Source organism: Bos grunniens, chromosome 26 (assembly GCF_055505025.1).
Source record: "Bos grunniens cultivar Pamir isolate PY7600 chromosome 26, Bosgru_T2T1.0, whole genome shotgun sequence".
NCBI lineage: Eukaryota > Metazoa > Chordata > Mammalia > Artiodactyla > Bovidae > Bos > Bos grunniens.
This window is the reverse complement of record NC_141190.1, coordinates 32,939,889-32,960,914: the sequence shown is the minus strand read 5'-3', so window position 1 is coordinate 32,960,914 and position 21,026 is coordinate 32,939,889. Positions and strand designations below refer to the sequence as shown.

At 39.1% G+C, this 21,026-nt stretch overlaps 1 protein-coding gene across 22 annotated transcripts in view; it reads right to left on the bottom strand.

The window, feature by feature from the left end:
* Positions 1-21,026, bottom strand: part of VTI1A (vesicle transport through interaction with t-SNAREs 1A) — a 379,768-nt gene that overhangs the window by 164,910 nt on the left and 193,832 nt on the right. For 2 of the 22 annotated variants that reach the window (XM_086379060.1, XM_086379067.1), the window contains one exon: positions 13,116-13,555. The exons of the other annotated variants lie outside the window; for them this stretch is intronic. In XM_086379060.1, the coding sequence (XP_086235186.1) occupies positions 13,410-13,555 (146 nt within the window). In that variant the 3' untranslated portion in view covers positions 13,116-13,409. Of the gene's footprint in view, positions 1-13,115; positions 13,556-21,026 lie in introns of those variants that run through there. 22 annotated transcript variants of the gene reach the window in all.

Below are 21,026 nucleotides of genomic sequence, written 5' to 3'. Positions count from 1 at the left end.
CCTCAGTTTCCTTAAATGTCAAATGACAGTCTTGGAATAGATAATCTTTAGTGCCCCTTCTAGCTTTAAAATATTAGGACTCAATGACTAAAAAATCTTAATGCCTCTTTTTCTCTGTGGAGCATTTTAGCAAACTAGAGAGCACGGGACAACTCAGACCCACAAAAGTATTCTACCCTCCTCCCCTCTCCCCCCAAGACAATGCTGAAAAAATAACAAATAATTCAAATTGAAATGATTTTAAGTGGTATCATATATTCAGAATGCCCAAGTCTACCACAGCACTGGTTCATGCAGTAGCCTACTTGGCCTTTGAGGACACCTGCATTTACTGTACTATAAAATATTTACAAGCACTTTGATGATGATATTACTACAGAAATACTTAAATATTTATATAACCTAAAAGTAAACTTATGCATTCTTAGTAGCGAACATATCAAAAGAATGTACAGGGCCCCAGGTTTCTTTCATTCTTTTATTTCCTTCTTTCTTTCAGCAATGATGACTTAACATTACCTACTTGGCAGATAAATATGTATTCTATTTTGTTTTAGGATGATCAAATCTATCATTAAGCAATTTAAAAAAATCATCAGCACTACTTTCATCAAAGTCATAGCAGAACCTCCCCTTAGTTACCTGGTTTGCTGCAGATAATTAGCAAATGCTATTCCCAGAGCCCTCAGACATCAGTCAATGAAGCTGTGCCTCCAATAATGATGCTCTGGAATGAGCAGGTACTATGTAAATTGAGGTTGTTAAACAAAAGGAACCATGTTAATTACAGCTCCATTCAGAAATGAGAATGAATCTGTTCTATTCTATGAAATAAGACCAGAGCAGCAGGAAGGACATCCCATTTTCACAATTCAATAAAGAATGTTAAAGCCAGGAGATGAAGCAGCAGAAAATCTGAATGGGCAAAACTGTCAAAACACATTCCAAAGGCTCACTTGGGGAATTTACCAAACATGTATTTACTTAACAGACAAGGGAGCCGGGGTCAGCAGCGTCCAGATCTCTGGGGTGAATGAATGGATCATTCTTAAAAAAAACAAAAAGGGCTGTAAACTATTGACAAGTGACTAGAAAGTAATTAGAAAGCCTTTCTGAAATCATTATGGGTAGAGTTAATCACTCTCTGTATTCTTCTGTGAGCTATACACATTTCTATCACTGAATGTATAACATTCTATTGATAATTATCTGCTTATTCAGAAGTCGCTATTGGGAGAACCGTAGGATCTATGTGGCTGGCAAACATGTTTTGCTTTTGTGCAACACTGTTTTAAGCATTTCTGAACTGGTCTGCAACAAAAACAACAACACAATTTTTTTAAACAAGTGTATTTCATATAAAAAATTGGACCTCGAGCTTCTTTTGAAATTTGGAATATAGAGCAATACTGAGTCCCCATTTCCACATGATAAGCACAGGCTCATCGTAAGAGCCAGGTCATGGAGGCTGCCACCTACCTTCCTGACCCTTTCCCCTCATTTATGTTCCTGCTTTGCTGCTATAGGATCTGCCGGTGATTCCTTATTTGTATGTTCTTCCTTCCCTGTGAGGCTGTAAACTTCTTTTAGCGTTAGTTGCTCAGTTGTGTCCGGCTCTTTGTGATCCCATGGACCGTGGCCTACCAGGCTCCTCTATCCATGGAATTCTCCAGGCAAGAATACTGGAGTGGGTTGCCATGCCCTTCTCCAGGCTATCTTCCCAACTCAGGTATCGAACCTGGGTCTCCCACATTGAAGGTGGATTCTTTACTGTCTAAACCACCAGGAAGCCCAAACTTCTTTCAAGAGGAGGTCATTTCTTATACCTCCCAGTGTACGCAGCATTTTAAGAGGCAATGGATTACGTATGTAGGTGCTCAGGAAATTTGTGTCCATAGGAACCACTGAGCTTGAAAACACAGTTGTCTTCTATAAATTTATCATAACAGGAGTCCAGAGTTTTAGAAGAAATTGAGCCTTGAGAGTAATTAATTGCACAGATGAGCAAACAAGGGTGAGGAGTTCGAGGGTGATCATTCAGGTCCCACTGCTAATGACTGACAGAGCTGCAACCATGAACCAAGTTTCCGAACTCCTATGTCAGTGATCTTTGCAGTCAAAAAATTTTAATTAAATGAAAGTGTCTTCCAAATGCATTACAATGTGGGTGATAAAGCACTTTAATACTTTAATATACATTTAAAATGTCAGTGCCCGAGAAAGGCCTTTGTAATTATTTGGGCAAGAGTGGGAAAAGAGACAGTCTCCACATTTCCTGGACACTGTTCCCATATAGCAATCCCAGCTGTTAAGGAGGAGTATGCTGTGGTCTCATGGTCTTTATTGGAATGGCCTTCTGTTGTTCACAAATTATGCAGAGTAAAAAACGTCCTAGAAGTGTCCTTTTTGTCAAACCTTTGACTTCAGTCTATTTTTGTTCTCAAAAAACAAGAGGCCAATTCTCTTGTAGAATGGTAAAATGCCCATCTTACTGACCCCTTTCCCCACTTGCCACAATGGCAAGGAAAGTTGTTATGCTTAACAAATGAATCAGGTGAGGTGGGAAATTTAATATATTTGAATTGATCGTTAATGCTGTGAAAAGCAAGTGATGAGGAGCTGACATTTCATCCTACCCCCACTCTCTCTGTCTCTCTCACATGCACACAAATGCATGTATGTGGTAAAACCTATTTTCCTGGCTTGAGACCCATGCACAGAGATTAATAGGGTAACACTTTACTGAAGTGTTTTGGAATGGAAATAGGGACAGATAAAATCATAAAAATGCAACTGTCATAAATACAAATAATACTAGAATAGTAGGATTGTTTTCCTTGACATCCCTTTTCTTGATATTGTCTTTTTTCTTAGTCTTAACTCTCTTCTTGGTGTGAACTGAAGCTGGAAGGGAAAGAAGTCCTGAAGAACAGAATCACTTCTCTCCTTCTGGTGCCGGCATGTGGCAATGGTGCATGTCCAGATCTAAACACATGAGTAGTGAGACTCGCATGGCTTGTAATCTTCAGGTTTAAGTACTAAAAATTACCGAAACCACACCAAGTTGAAGATATGCCCTGGCTTCTTTCACTCAGCTTCATGTTTTCAGAATTCATTCATGTTGCGGCGGGTGTAGTTCCTTTGTTGTGGTTGTTCAGTCGCTCAGTCGTGTCCGACTCTCTGCGACCCCACAGACTGCAGCACGCCAGGCTCCCTGTCCTTCACCATCTCCCGGAGTTTGCTCAAACTCATGTCCACTGAGTCAATGATGCCATTCAACCATCTCATCCTCTGTCATCCCCTTCTCCTCCTGCCCACGATCTTTCCCAGCATCAGAGTCTTTTCCAATGAGTCGGCTCTTCACATCAGGTGGTCAAAGTACTGGAGATTTATGGAGTAGAGTTCCTTCATCGAGTATTAAAAATATTTTTTAAATTTAATGTTCCATTATATGGATACACTACATTTTGTTTATCCGTTCATGCACTGATGGATATTTTGGTTTCTGCCCCTTGGCTATCGTGATTAGTGCTTCTATGAACAACCATGTACAAATACTTATTTAAATATCTGTTTAAATATCAGTTCTTTTGGGTATGTGCCTACGAGTGGAATTACTGGATCATATGGTAATTCTGTGTTTAACCTTTTGAGGAACTGCAAAACTCATTTTTCACAGTGGTTATCCATTTTACACTCCCACCAGCGATGCAGGAAGGTTCTTATTTCTCCTGGGCCACCTTGTTGTTTTCCATTAAAAAAATTTATAGCCATCCTAGTAGGTATGAGAAGGCAATGGCACCCCACTCCAGTACTCTTGCCTGGAAAATCCCATGGATGGAGGAGCCTGGTAGGCTGCAGTCCATGGGGTCGCTAAGAGTCGGACACGACTGAGTGACTTCACTTCCACTTTTCACTTTCATGCATTGGAGAAGGAAATGGCAACCTACTCCAGTGTTCTTGCCTGGAGAATCCCAGGGACGGGGGAGCCTGGTGGGCTGCTGTCTATGGGGTCGCACAGAGTCGGACACGACTGAAGCGACTTAGCAGCAGCGGCGGCATCTAATGACGTTGAGCACCTTTCATGTGTCAGTTGGTCATCTGTATGTCTTCTTCAGAGAAATGTCTATTTAAGTTTCTTATCCTTTTTCAAATTGGTTTGTCTTTTTGTTGTTGAGCTGTGAGAGTTCTTTTTATATTCTGGATGCTACACCCTTATCAGGTATGTACTGTATAAATATGTTCTTTCATTTTGTGGGTTGTCTTCTCAGTCTCTTGATAGTGTATTTTGACGTACAAAAGTTTTTTAATGTTAATAAGTCCAATATATCTATTTTTTCTTTTGTTGTGTTTTTAAGTGTCACATTTAAAATTCCATCGCCAAATCCAGACCATGAAGATTTATCCTTATCCTTTCTTCTAAGAGTTTTATAGTTTTAGTTCTTACACATAGGTCTTTTTTTTTGGCTGTACCCCACAGCTTGCAGGATCTTAGTTTCCTAACTAGGGATGGAATCTGTGGTTGCTGTGGGGGAAGTGTGGACTTTTAACCACTGGACCACCAGGGAATTTCGTATATAGGCCTTTGGCCCATTTTGATTTAATTTTTCTTTATGGTGTAAGGAAGGAATATTTTTGACTCACAGAAAACATTTAGAATTCCTATGGAAGAGGTTATCTTCTTATACATCTTATACATGTTAACAACAACAATCTAATTTATCCTCTTACTCAAGAGCTTGACCAATGTTTCCACTGATTTATAAATTAAAATTTTATGTTTTATGCAGTATTTTTTCATATCTTGACCCTTCTGAGCACACTGAAAGCAGACATGTACGTTTAAGTAGGAGAAGGAAGCATGGATATACTGAATACATGCAAAACAGAAAGTTACTGAGTCACTGAATCTGAAGAAACACAGGACAATGAGTATGAGCAGGGAACACTGAATATTAATGCTGCTGCATTCGAGCATTAAGAAACACAAAACTTTGACTTAAAGGATGATCATCATTCAAGAAATATCAGGCAGCAAACCATGTTGAAAATTTAGAGGGGAAGATTGAGAAAGTGAAAAGAGGATCCTTAAAGGTGGCTTTAAGATCTATCTTAAAGGTAGATATTAAAGACATGATAAAAACAAGCTAGTGAATATAACAGAAAAGACAAACTCACAGATATAAACTAGTGATTACCAGTGGGGAGAGGGAAGGGCGAGGGACAAGACAGAATGGGGATTAAGAGGTACAAAATAGATAAGTTACAAGGATATACTGTACAACACAGGGAATACAGTGAATATTTTGTAATAATTATAAATGGAACATAACCTTTAAAAACTATGACTCACGATGTTTTACAACTTAAACTCATATGATTTTGTACATCAACTATATCCCAATAACTTTTTTTAGAAAAAGAAATAGTCTAGAAATAAAAATTCAGTGTGATAGAGTAAGTCAGTTTCTTTAATTTTTCAACAAAATGTCACTCTTGCTATTCATGTATCTAGTCTGAGAGCAAAGTCAACAAATATATGCGATACTGGCTGCCACTCTTAATCCCAAACACCTGGCAGATGTCATCAATCTATCACATTGCCCTGAACATGCCTTGCAAGTAACCCTCTCCTTGCAACGCTCCAGGCAATTGCTGCAATTGATCAGGCTTGGCACAAGCGAGACGACCTATCTGCTATCCAGGATCTACAGCAATGGGGTCTTTTTTCAACTGACAACACAAAACACCCACTCTTCAGCTTTCGGCCAGTGCTATCATTCTTGGGTTTTCTGCCAACTCTTTCCTTCTAAAGTCCAAGGGAAATGACTGAAATGTGAAGGAGACAGTCAATGGCAAAGGCTCTCATCGGGTGGTGTGCTTCTTCGGTTCTGGACTAGACACATTCATGGCACTTTTAACAAACAGGGTTGTAGAGGCCTCATTCTAGGCTGACTAAACTAGAATTCCTGGGAGCGAGGTCTAGACATGTATGTTCTTAAAATTTTCTAGAAGTCACACTAGAAACTTTTTAGAAGCCATAAATAATTTTCTAGTTGGTCTCTTTGTTAAGACCTGGCTTTCATTCTTCAGCACTCTTTAGTACCATATGTCTGGCTCCAATACAGAACTTTATGCCTTTAACAGTGGGACTTTGGTAGTCATAAGATTTCTTTAAGAAATTACAATATAAAGAATATTTCTACACTGTTTCAGTCAAGCTAATTTTAAGAACAGGACTGATCACATTCCTTTGTCTTATTTAAAGACCACCACACACTTCCTCCCCTTCCTGACTAAAAAAAAATTTTTGTGACAGTTCAGGAAATAATTCATTTTGTACCATTGGACAATGCAAGCTATGTAATTCAATGTGTTTTCTTCTTTGGCCTGAATCCTAGGAAGCTCTAGGTGAGTTTAATCCTTAGTTATTACAGCATTGCTTTAGGATTCCTTTACACATCAACCCCCACCTCCACCCCTACCCAAGTCTTCCTTTTACTTCCTGGTTTCTGGCTTCCGTCCTGGGTTAGGTTTTTTACTCTTGATACACTTACCTGACCTTTTATTGTAAAGTACTTCTTTTTGTGGAAGTAGATGGGACATAGATCAATCACTGTTGTTTAGTCACTAAGTTGTGTCCAAGTCTTTTGCAACCCCAGGGACTGTAGTCTCCCCAGACTTCTCTGTCCATGTGATTTTCCGGGGAAGAATACTGGAATGGGTTGCCATTTCCTTCTCCAGTAGATCTTCCCGACCCAGGGATCAAACCCATATCTCCTGCTTGGCAGGTGGATTCTTTACCACTGAGCCACTTGGGAAGCCCAGATCAATCAATTTGTTGTTCAGTCGTTCAGTTCTGTCTGACTCTTTGCAACCCCATGGACTGCAGCAGGCCAGGCTCCCTGTCCTTCACTATCTCCCAGAGTTTGCTAAAACTCATATCCATTGAGTCAGTGACGCCATCCAACCATTTCATCCTCTGTCGCCCCCTTCTCCTCCTGCCTTCAACCTTTTCTAGCATCAATATCTTTTTCAATAAGTCGGCTCTTTGCATCAAGTGGCTAAAGCGTTCGAGTTTCAACTTCAGCATCAGTCCTTCCAACGAATATTCAGGGTTGATTTCCTTTAGGATTGACTGGTCTGATCTCCTTGTTGTCCGAGGGACTCTCAAGAGTCTTCTTCAGCACCACAGTTTGAAATTATCAATTCTTTGGTGCTCAGCTTTGTTTATTGTCCAACTCTCACATCCATACATCCAAACATGACTACTGGAAAAACCACAGATTTGACTATATGGATCTTTGTCAGCAAAGTTATTCTCTGCTTTTTAATATGCTGTCTAGGTTGGCCACAGCTTTTCTTCCAAAGAGCAAGCATCTTTAATTTCATGGCTGCTGTCATCATCCACAGTGATTTTGGATCAATCAATAAACAAAAATAATTCAGATTGTTAAATACAGATTCCTGGGCCCCACAACCAGAGTTTCTAATTCAGCAGGTCTGGGCTGGAGCCCAAGAAGTTGCATTTCCAACAAGTTCCTGAATGATGCTGATGTTGCTGGTTCCTGAGGACTATGTTTTGAGAACCACTATTCTAGAGTAGGAATGGGCAAACTAGGGCCCTGGAGCCAATACAGCCAGCCTGTGGCTTGTTTCTGTAAATAAAGTTTAACTGAAACATACACAAACACACACAAATTGTACACCAGAGTAGTCTATAGAGAACTCTAAAAGCTAAGGGGGAGAATTTATACTGTACCATGAAGCAGACAAAAAGATGGAGACAGTTTATTCCTGAATAAAGCAGAGGGCTCTGCATTTTAGACACTGACATTTTGAGAGGTAGAAATTAATGAAACTCAAACAAGGGAGTTAGTGAACAGGTGGAGAAAAGCATAACAAAAAAGGATGGATAGTTTCATTGTATATTCTAGCAGAGTTTTAAGGTGATGTGACCTTAGTATTTTTTTTAACTTGAGATGTAAGGTGACAAAAGATCCAAACTGAGCCCAAATTATTGTTTTCCTAAAATAAATAAATAAATAAAAGGTACGAAGGAGCTAAAGATTTTCTAATATTTATGCTGCTCTTCTGACATTAAAGAAAAGGCTAAATAATATGGATTTTGATAATCTAGCTCATCAGATGTCAAGTGCTGGTCAATGTCAGGTGAAGGACAGTAAAGAATTATTCAATTTTGCAAACTGAAATATCAGTCTGATCTTAGAAGGATAGTAGATAATCAAATGTGCACTTAGAGACTTCTTTTAGTAAAACTCATAAATATAGTTTACTACTGTTTGCCTTTCTTAGCAAGCACTATGACATCGGGAGTTTCTAAAATACAGAATAAAACAAGCAACTATTGTTTCCAATACAACAGAGAATTTACTAGACTTCATCGGCAAGGCTGTATACTAAACTTATTAGCATAATTCTAAGAAGAATTTTTAATTACATCTCAATAGGCTCCAATACGGAGAAAGCAATGGCACCCCACTCCAGTACTGTTGCCTGGAAAATCCCATGGATGGAGGAGCCTGGTAGGCTGCAGTCCATGGGGTCGCTAAGAGTCACGACTGAGCGACTTCATTTTCACTTTCCACTTTCATGCATTGGAGAAGGAAATGGCAACCCACTCCAGCGTTCTTGCCTGGAGAATCCCATGGACGGAGAAGCCTGGTAGGCTGCAGTCCATGGGGTCGCACAGAGTCGGACACGACTGAAGTGACTTAGCAGCAGCAGCAGTAGCAGCAGGCTCCAATAGGGAACCACTAAAATTGAGTCTTTTACCAAACTTCTGTGTAGAGTATTAACAAGTTGAGATGGGACTTCTTTTGAGGGAAAAGGTATGTATGTAGGCTTAAACCCTTAGCCATTAAAAAACAAAAAATGACTTCATTCATTTAATATATACCCAACAAAAGTTTATTGCTTACAGGCTGTGTATAAAATACTGAAATGAATGTTTCCCTCCAGGAAAGGTTTCTTTTTTATTTTGGGCCATTATTTATTGACTGCTTCATTGTATGCCAGCTACTGTGCTAAGCACTTGACAGATAACTGCACTTTATCTTCAAACGAAGCAGACTATTACTAACCTTTCCTAAAGATAATGTGAGGCTCAGAAAGGTCAGGTAATTTGCCCACAGTTGGCTAGTATTCAAAACCCACATCTGATTGATCCCCAAGCCAATAGTTACGGCCATTGGCATATACTGTGCTTTCACCAGTCCATAAATGGCCAAAATCATAGGCATTCTGGGCAAGCAATTTGGAGCAACACTTTGGATAAACACATAACAAAAAAGGAAGCTGCTTTTATGAATTTTCCAATGTCTAAATCAAATACAAGGATGAAGGTATAAGGCAAACTTTAAAAAATTAAAAAAAATGACTTCTTCCACTTGAAAGAAAAGCAAGATGAGTCTTCTAGGGTCCAAGAGCCTTATATTCTGGGGTCTATTTCCCAGCCATCTGGCCTGTTTGTCCGACTCTTTCTTCTACCCTCAATCCTAGAGTTCCCAGTTCCTCTCCAGGATTTCGGGCATTTTGTTTTTTGTGAGACATGCAGTGACTGTACACGTGCTCAGACAGTGCTCACTGTCGATGTAAGGACCACTCATTTCTGAGAACTGAACTAGCTCTCTGGTTTGTTTTCACCATCCATCTGTCTAAATTGCCTTGTATCTTTACGGTGTTTCTTATAGGGGCTGCAGGTTTGATTTCACTGAGGACTTGTCTATTCTGAAGTTCAGGCGTCTTTCTAAGTAAACCTTGGCTTGACCACACTACCAATTCCCTTCATATCATCTTTTTTAAAAAAAACTTATTTTAACATTTTCTTGGCCATGCCTCACAGCATGCAGGCTCCTAGTTTCCTGACCAGGGATCAAACCCATGCCCCCTGCATTGGAAGCACAGAGTCTTAACCACTGGACTGCAGGGTAAGTTCCTTCATATCATTTATAATTCACAGAACTGGTGGGGTTCTTTCTCACCTGAAGCAAAGAAATTCCCGTCACTATAGAATTCTCGATGTTCTACTACATTCCACTGTAAACATCCTATTAGGAGACATGGAATTTCTAAAGGCTCAGTAATCAGAGGACTGTGCTCTTTTACCATTCCTGACTGAGGCCAGTGTTCTAAGGAAGCTTCCAGAAATATACAAAGTAATAGCTCAATTGCTAACAATTTTCATTCGATAAGAGTAGGAATGGATACAGTGGGCTTTCCCAACTTTCTATTTCAACCTTCCTTCCTCGGAGGGTCCATCATTGGACATGGGAAGTCCAAAGTCTATTCATTTTTCCCCCTTGATATAACAAAAGCATACTCTCAAACAATTTGAAAAATTACTGTTACTAAATTATTTATTTTAAAAGGGACATCAGTTTCATCAAAGAGGGACTGGGATCATCAACTATGAGAGTGGTTATTCCAATTAAAAAGGATGATGCCAAGATCTTTTCTACCCAATTTAGGCACTGAGATACTACAAGCTATTTTGTCATCATTATAATCTGATCTAAAAAACATGCAATAGACCACTTATGCATAAAAGAAACTCTGAGGACAGGGTTGGTCCTGATGTTGACTTCTCAGAGCCAAGGAAGCTATAGCTTCCCAACTACAACTGAACACCACCGATCAGCTGGCTTTGAATGTTGCTCCAGCCACAGAGCAGTACTGAAAATTATGTTCCATGTGAAGAAGAAAAACAACCACCTTTTCAAATTACAGAAAAGATTTACAAAGTAAAGACCAGGAAAAAGACTTATTTACCCTATCACAGCAATCAGTCATGTGAACAAATGTTTATAGCTGTTTTGAATCAACAGAGACAAGACGTGAAAAGGATCATAAGAAAGCATGCAAAACATCTTCTAAAAGAGAATGTTTTGTGATCTGCATCCTCCCCTCCATGTCCAGCATGTTGCAGAGCCCGCAGTAGGTACTTAATAAATATTACACATGTAATATGATGCAATGTAATGAGCCATGCTTCAAATTATAGATATCAACTCAGTTTTGGGGACTGGTATACCTTGAGAACCCAGATGATGCCAACACATAACGAAACTTCTTTTTTCACACAAACAGAAAGCTCAGGAAGCTGGTGAACAGCTCTGCAACCTAGAAACTAGCTGTGCAGAGCACTCTTTGAATACGAATTAGCAGTGGGTAATGGCAGCATATTTATGAGGTCTCTTGCCGGGTCCTTTCCTCCTGTGAATGCTGTATAATTCATTGCGTGCGCCCTGACCCCAGTGCGCTCCTGTTCTGACAAATCATACTTGATTAAGACAAATCTTTATTAGTTAGCTAGTCAACTTCCCCATTTATCACTGGCAAATCCCATTCTCCTCTTTAGGTGCAGGAAAAGTGACTGAAACCTTAACAAAAACACGTACCCAAACATCTAAATACAAATAAAAGATGTGTTATACACAGCAAGTAATACCAGAAGGCTCAGAGTTTTAAGAGATGATTAAACAAATTATTTAATAGGTACACATTATACCCACTGACGAACTCAAACCCACTACACATCTCACCCAGACTGAGGAACGGTTCATTAGGAATTTTTAATATACTCCTTAACTCCTGTTTGAAAACAAAATGTCATATTTAAAAACTGTATTACTAAGTTGGAGGTTCAAAATACTGAAGAAAAAAAAAAAGATTGCTGAGTAGAGAGAATGTTTAAGGTTCCTACCAAAAGAATAACAACAACAGATCTTCTAAAACATGAAACAGAATAAGGCAGAATGAATTAAAAATTATCCTTGATTCTTTAGTACCTTGGAAAATATATCTTTTTTTGGTCTGCAGTATTTTCATGAACTGCAATGTTGTACCTTAAAGATGATTTAATGTATTTATAGTGGGTGGTATTCATTGTAGAGTCTGATGCACTGAGCCTGGGACCAGAACTGTTCTCAGAAACCTGAAGATGAGGTCATCAGTAACAGAGAAGCATGCCGTGTCCTGGGCTTGCCACTGACTAGAATAAATAGCATCACAATTTGGGGCTTCACTGGTGGCTCAGACGGTAAAGTGTCTGCCTGCAACGCGGAAGACCTGGGTTCGTTTCCTGGGTCGGGGAGATCCCCTGGAGAAGGAAATGGCAATCTACTCCAGCACTCTTGCCTGGAAAATCCCATGGACGGAGGAGCCTGATAGGCTACAGTCCATGGGGTTACAAAGAGTTGGACACGACTGAGCGACTTCACTTTTACTTTCTGACAATTTTAAAAAATTGTCTAGTTTCATGGAGGTAGAAGTTGGTACAAACCATTAGCTCTCTTTCCTAGTGAGAGTGAGAGCGAGATAGTAAATCAGAATGAGAAGAAAACATGGTTTGAGCTGATTTTCATTTCCCACATTTTTACTCTTAAACCTTGATTCCAATGGTGGAGGAAAATCTTTCTACTTTTTTCATAAGAAGCTAGGACATCAATCTGGTGTATAATTGATAAGTAATTTCTACATAGATTATAATTGGTCCTTTAAAAACAAAGCAGAGACAATGTGTAATATAGGAATTCTGTGACAATATGTTTATGTAAGATCCTAAACGTTCTGCACTAATGATAAATAAATCTGTAAAGAATGTATGGAGGGGGGGAATCCACTTTTTCTCTTGACTTTAATGAGACGCCAGTTAACACTACATAGTACACATATCATATTTTACTTTATTGATGTCCTTAAGTGTTAAATGGAAAGTAACATTCAAAAACATTTTGCACGTTGAGGCTGTCTTGTATTTCCCCAAAACTCCCATTTAGAAAATGTGGATACATCTTGAGAAATAAGGTCAGAGCTTGGTATGAGAGACTTCAAAAGAACACCTAGTGCAGTGGGAAATAGTGTGTTGATGATTTTATAAGCAGACCAACTCTGATTATATCTATGGATTCAGAAGGGATCACACCTAAACAATTCCTCCCCGTGCTACAGGTCTTTCATCATGATCTCAAAGCACTGAACGAATATTCCAAAAGTGAAAATTGCCATCGTCCCTTTGGAGAACCTTTGTTTCAGTTGGGGGTGGGATGGAAAGTTAAGTAGTTTACAATAGGTCCACAGAAGTAAAGGAAAAGTTTTGTAGGCATTTTTACTTGTTCATGGATTTTTCTACCCTTTTTTTTCTTTTCTTGAAAATCCTGATGAAAATCAACTTTCCCCAAACAATTTGCCCGTGAAGACAAATCTTACATCAGAGGTAAAATCAGAATTCAATTCAATAAACATTATGCAGAGCCAATTACATGGCAGGCACCGTAAGAACACAAAGAATAAAGCATGTTTCCAACACATACAGCTCATACTGAAATGGGGCAGAATGATGTGAAAATCGCTACCGCTACAACAAAGCGTAACACATTGTACAGGTTCTAAATAGAGAAATGTGCCAAATGAGTTGGACCAACGAGCATACAAACATGATACTCTCCACCGACCTGTTCATCATCCTGGCAGGTCTCCAAGAGTTCACATGCCACAACTTCCACCCCAGGCCTCTGGTCCCCAGCTTGATCATCTGCCACACAGTAAGGTGGATAACTTTTGACATGCTTTAAAAACTGAGTGCCCACTGACAACCTAAGTGTAACAGACACTCTACTGTGCAACTCACATCTCTTTTCAAATCTTAGAAGATAAATCTGAAGATCTATGGAAACACGATGCTAATTTTATTCATTGTAGCTTTGGAATGGACATAATGCTAACCCGAAACTAACTGTAAAGAATAAATATTTGAAACAGTGGGATGATGAGTCATCAGGTAATCTACAAAAAAGGTTTTATTTCTAGCAGTATTTGCAGGTAAAAATGATGAAAGGTACCTGGTCCAGCTACTCCTTAATGTATTTATAGTGGGTGATATTATAAAGGTATTATCATCCAGTGGCACATAAATCAGATTGGATGATAAGAAGATAGAATTCTCTCCTGTCTAACCACTCCCCATATGTGGCCTCAGGTAACCAAGAGGCCATCTATTGCATCTTGGTGTTGTTTCTTTCCTTACATAACATCTGGCACATAATAGATCTTTAATAGTAATACTTCTTGGATGGATGGATGGATGGATGGTTGTATAAATGAATAGTGGGAATATCCAGAGGGGGAAAAACAAGAATGTAAAGAAAAGTAAAAGGGAAGAACATTAAAAACAAGAAAGGCTAAAAGGTAAAAGTGATACAGAGACTTATTAAGAGAGTTAAACACTGACAGGAAAAGAGCCTGATGCTGGGAAAGACTGAAGGCAGGAGGAGAAAGAGGCGACAGAGGATGAGATGGTGGGATAGCATCACCGACTCAGTGGATATGAGTTTGAGCAAACTCCCAGAGATGGTGAAGGACAGGGAAGCCTGGAGAGCTGTAGTCCGAGGGGTTGCAAAGAGTCGGTGACGACTGAACAACAACAACAACCCTGACTGGTGGAACTCTAGAGTCAGCAGAGATGTGGAAGTTATTTATTCCACTCAGGGGTTGGATTAGATCATCTAGAGAAAAGCAGTTTTTCTAAAGGGTGTATCACGAAGAGCATGGGTGAGAATCCAGACTTCTTAACTCTTCATTTCATATGCGATGTAACACTAATACACAAGCAGAAAGTTCAAGACCATGAAAATCAGTTTAGACTCCTTCTTATTAGAGTCAATGAATGGCCCTAGGGCATGGCTCCTTAAAATAGCCTCATCACTCCTGCAATCATGGGTGAAATGCTAGGGAGGCAGATTTCCACCAAGGAGAATCCCACACAGCACTGGTCTAACTCATCATTTCAGTGGTATTGTCTGAGACGAGTCAGAAATACCAAATATATACCCATTTATACTCTATAATGAGTAACTGGGTCAAAACAGTGGCAAAAGGGGGGAGAGGATTTCACTTTTCCCTTATAGTTGACTTTTTTAGACCTTATTTAATTTGGGGAAAATAATTCAAATAGGTTACATACTCAGCTATTGTAAACTGATCACTCATTCTTCCAAAAAACAGTTACTAAGTGCTTACTATATGTGCCAGGCATGGGAATAAAAATCCAAATGTGGCATGAGACGATCATAATGAACTATTAGGCAAATAAAGGTTCTTTGAGAGTGGAAGTTAAGAACGTTTAATGTTATAAAATTCACTTGATGAACACTCCGAGGTTACTTCCTCATCCACACATTTTAATGGACTACTTTCACATGATGAGGACTTGCAAACACATTCCTAGAAAGCAAAATAAATATCAAGTAATCATATTGCTTTGTTGATGTGTTTAACTACTACAGAGAGGAAACTCGTCCCCACCCCAGTATAATTTTGCCATTGTGTGTAAGGTTGGTAAGTCAGTATAATCAGATATTCTAATTGCAAACATTTGATGGAGAAACCCAATTCTACAGCAAATTTTCAGAATGTGTTAAAATTGATGTCAATGTCTCAGTAATTTCACAGTTTAAAAAACAGTTAGAAATGTAATGACTACACTACACTTGATTAAAGCATTTACAGCTCTAATCAAAAACTGACAGCAAGATCAAAGATGTTAACTTAAATCTCTCTTCTAATTATGTTTAAAATGCCACACCTCAGGCCTGTCTCTCCTCTTCTTTTTCAAACCAAATTCTGCTTAAGAAAGATCTAACACTTCTTAACAGTTCATTATCCAATAAAACTATTCAAAGCTTAAAAGCAATCTACACAATTAGTCAGGACCTCAGGGAGTCCACCGGTAGTCTTTATTACAGGACTTCATATTAAAACACCTTAATTATATTTGTCAAATGGATTTCATTAAAACCCATCGTCACTTTAATTTTCATATTTTGACAGTGCTGGCATAGGCATTATTACCACCTGCCAGGCTAGGAACTACAACGAAATTGTCAAATTCCTTCAAATCCTAAGCAGTTTCTTTTGTACCTGACTGATCGTTTTCCCTGGATGGGTAATCTATTACAATTAGGAGAATTAAAATACCCCGACTTAAATTCTACTCTGAATATCCATGTTTCTTGCAGGTGCAGGAAAAACCAACTACATCCACGCTGGGTTGCCAGGTGCACTGTGCAGAGAGGGTGATGCACACGCTTTGCTGTGTATCTGAATAGCAAAGCCGAGACATCAAACAGAATGCTCGATGATTCAATCACATCACAACCATCAGGACTTGAAAGCCAGGACTTTTTTCTTTTTTTTACCTCCTATTCATTATGCTGCCATATTTTATAAAATATACGGTGTTTCTGGTCATTCACTTGAGATTCAATTGTATTTTCATTTGCCACTGCGATTTAGATTATTGAAATAGCAAATGGAAAAATATATATATGCATGCCTTTCTTTCCAGCTATGCAATGTTCAATGTCAACAGCGATGCGATGTTTATAGCACTTTCCTAATTCAGTTAGTTACGCAACTTCGGGGAAATGGATGCATGTACACTAATAAGCAAAGCATTTTGGTCTGTTTTTCTCTTGACTTTCTAAGTCTTTGGTAGCATATGCAATAGAGAGACAGAATTCCTCTATGATCCTCCCTTTAGATTGTAGCATATAAAATTCTATTTTCCAAGTGTCTAAGATGGAATAGGAATAGCAAAAAAGGATAGGCGTGTGTTTTTTTTTTTCCTTTTTTAACTTAACAGGCTCATAAGATATAACAAAGGAGAGCGGTTTCTGGCCTATGTCTAACACACTTCAGGGCTTTGTACGATGGTCTCAGGAGTAATAATCACCTTGCTTTATGAATACTTTAAATCACAGTAAATGGTCTTGGATTATTTTGAGTAAAGCCGAACTTTTAAAGATTTACTTACAAAAATCATACGACATTAAAAAAATTATAAATGATCACTGACTTATATGTCTCAAAATGCAATATAACTAAATAGAAAACATGCTTGGAGAATTACACACAGGGAAAATGCACTTAAATGCAGTTCCCACGTCACTACTGCCTAGAAGCCTTTCATGTTCAACTCTGCTGGCAATGTCTTCCCCTCCTCTGGACTCGGATCAATTCATTATCTGAACCACAATGATGGCATGTATCCGAAGGCTGGAGTTTCTGGTCTTCTCTCTATGCCCAGAGTCTGGCAGAGTGCCTGACATGGTGCTCACAGTGTATGCCCACTAAGAATAACTGACTATATTCATGCCCATCTCTCCTACCAGATTGCAGGCAACTCCCCTATGGCAGGGAATAAGTCTTACATATTATTCACTTCTGCTCCATACAGTGCCTCATGAATGGCAGTCATTTGGCATATCTATCTCTATGTCTACATATATCTATCTATGTCTATAGATATCTATGTCTGTATCTATCTATCTATGTCTATCTATCTCTATGTCTATCTATGTCTATATCTACATAGTTATACAATGACAGAGATAGGTATACAGATAGTATGTTTATGAGTGTGTGTGTATGAGCCAATATTTAGAATTATGTTGAATACCAAATTTATAAAAAAGCTCCAAGATTCCTATGTCAAAAAATACAAGAAGCATCAACTCCTTTTAAGTTTTTATTAAATGTTACTATAATCTTGAACCATGAATCCTTCACATTTGCTCCTCTCTCCCTTGTTGACCTTCAGTAACTACTTGGATGTGAATTTGAGCAAACTCTGTGGGAAGAGGAGCCTGGCAGCCTACAGTTCATGGGGCTGCAAAGAGTCGGACATGACTTAGTGACTGAACAACAACAATTCTGCGTAGGAGGCAGACAACTGATGGAACTGATGAAGTAGAGAGGCAAGAGGAACACAACTTAGACGTTTTGCAGGGGGAATCAGAATTCTTTTCCCAAAAGCTCCTCAGCTACTAGAAAATACTTTCCACAGCCACCTGTCAATAATTTATTTAAAGCCACTATTATTAATAATCACAGAACACATGGATTTTTTTTCTCATTAGGAAAAAGAACTGGAACAATCTACCATTTTAGAAATGGTCCTAGAGGGACACTTCAAAAATGAGGCCAGATGTGATCTACATTCTGGAATATTTGAAGTTGATTTGATATAAATAGAGGTCTACAGAAACCCTGCTGACACAAGAATCACAAGGCACATATAAGTTTATGAATACTGCATTTATTATCTTTTAAATGCAACACACATTAACTTGGTACTCAAAGAGTGATTTTGCTCACTTGAGAATTATTGTGTCTTAACACCATAGTATCAATTTCTGCTTCTCGGCACCCTGTCTCTGTCATTCACAAAGGCTAACATAGTACTTGTCTTTATGTTGTCAATTTGTGTTCAGAGGGATGCCAGAACAGGAGTTAGCTTATAGACCAAAAACTCTACGTGGTTTACACAATGAATTGACACAGGGATGTGTCAAAATGTGGTTTGTAAAAGTGAGCACTTTGGACAGCACACAACATATAGCAGGAAGTCTGGGGAATTGAGGGAATCGAGGGCTTCCACTGAAAAGGGACATTAGGAAATGAGGAAGGACCTTCTGGAGGGGACAGGGATACTAGAGGTAATAGATAGAGAAGATCATTTAAGGGAGACCCTCTGCAGGTGGGGTTTTGACACCAAGGTGGGAACCCTTGCCAAATGCAAGGATCAGGAAGTCTGCCTGGGACAGTGTCCACACCACAAGGGCTGCCATCTCCACTTCTTGCTAAGGGCATCTCCCTTCTTGAGTCCACATGGTCACGGATATCACTTGCTATGACCTCTGCAAGTTCTTCCAAATCCCCCAGTTTCTGAGCTTGTAAGTCCTGGTGGGAGTCCTCAACCTTTCAGAACTGGGCAAGATAAGGAATGTGGCCATTCTGGTTTTTCTCTTATCGACAGCCAGCTTGGTGTGTTGGAGGGATGGGGTAGTAGGGAGGTAACGTGGGACATGGGGGGTCATGAGAGACAGCAAGAGGACTAGAAGGAGAGTGGCAAAGACTTTCGAATAGCATGATCAGAGAGAGAGAGCCTGAAGTGCCCAACTGACAGCTCAACAAGCCTGCTCAGCTACTGCTTTCCGACAGGAGAAAATCTGTGGTTTTCACTTCCCACCACCCCCCATCCTTTTAGAATGATTATGTTGAAAACAAGCTATTGCTTTTTCTGTAACAGTCACACGACAACAAAGCAGTATTTACTATCCTTTTGAAGTTATACAAAAACAGCCAATGAGAATATGCCTGACTCTCCACTGTAGGCTGGAAACTGAGACTTGGGCCTTTGTATTGAGGAATTTGGATGCTAAACCACAGCATTCATCAACATCCTCCTGGAGCCCAGATAATAAATGACACCAAGATCTGTTTCTGGACTGAGCCCTGTATTTTGTATTCAGACTACCCTCAGGGCTGCTACTCTCTTAGATACAAAAGAATACTGATTCTCTTTAAATAAAACAATGACTGCCTAATTCAATTGTTGCCAAATGATGGGCCAATATTAAAATGCTTTAGCTATATTTTTCTTTGGGGACTCAACAGTGGAGCCCTTAACACAGCACACTAATAGAGGTGAACAGATCATTCACGAAGTGGAACAATCTGGTCCACTTAAACATTTATCTATAGAAGCTTCTGTGTGTGTGTGTCTCTGTGTGTGTATATTCTCAGAGTGCTGAGATCCTCCTTACCCACCTCCAGGCTTTGCAAGGCCTGATCCCCAAAGGAGCTCGTCCACTGGTTCCCCATCAGAGGCGGTAGTGGTGGGGGAGGGGTGGTGTGGCAATAGGAGCAAGCTATAGGCAAAATAAGATTTCAGTCAGACTCAAAGGCTGACTGCTGATTCTTGATAAACAGGAAAGTTTCTGCTTATTTTTTTTTAAACTCCCATGTTTCATTCCTGAAACAGTAGGATTTCATGCTTCATAGGTAGATAATATTTTCATGGCATTGGCAGAAACTGCTATTTAAAGATATTCTAAAATGACATCTTTAGCATCTCCATAATATTTTTACAATACAAACACAAAAGAAATAGATTTTTTAATATAATAACTTTTTAATGAGAATTTAAAAATAAAAACTATTTAAAAGATAGTCTTATGTTCCATAAACTTAATTCTTCAGGTAAAAAAGTAATTTCATCTTTCAATTTTAACTGCAAATGGCCCTTCGACTGTTACTCTTCAGAACTGTCAGCTGAAGGTGGAAGGCAATGGTTATATTTGATTTCCTGGTGGAGAAAAGTTGAACCAAGGACTTAAATTACTTTTCTACTGTCCTAAATGAGACACAGAATCATGAGAAGATACTTTGTCTTCTGGTCTATGTTTTAATCTTCAAAGCAGAAAAGTAGCATAAACCATTACTGGGAATATGTGCAGTTTCTGGAAACTTCTCAGGCTTTGGCCTGAGAGCTGAGAGTCAAAGAGGAGTTCAAATAAACCTTTCTTTTAATAGCAAAAACAAAATATTAAACTAAACTCACCTTTGTTTTTCACAAAAATTCTCATATTTTGTACATCCATTTTCAATGTCAAAAAGTTTCTTATATTCCAATGTCAATTCAGAGGTAAACAGCATTGCCGCCAGGCCTCTGGAGTATTTTGGGGCTATTCTAGGGATCTCAAGTCTAAAATATCACAGAATGTTAGCTCTTAAACATTTCTCTGAATAAAGCAGTATTTTTCGCATGTGTATTACTGTTAAACTTCATTAATTAGTTGGTCATGTAGCTTTTAGCTATGAATATGCCAAAATGATGACGTTCACTTATTGGGGGGAGGGGGGCTTCCCTGGTGGCTCAGTAGTAAAGAATCTGCCTGCAATGCAGGAGCCGCAGGAGATGCAGGTTCGATCCCTGGGTTGGGAAGGTCCCTGGAGGTATTCTTGCCTGGAGAATCCCATGGACAGAGGAACCTAGCAGGCTACAGTCCATAGGGTCACAAAGAGTCAGACATGACTGAAGCGACTTAGCACGCACAAGTGAGGGAAATACAAACATGTTCAAAGACCTACTCATTTTGAAATTTTAAAAAACATCACTGTTACAGAATAACTATCCAATTAGCAATTGTCTATGTGATTCA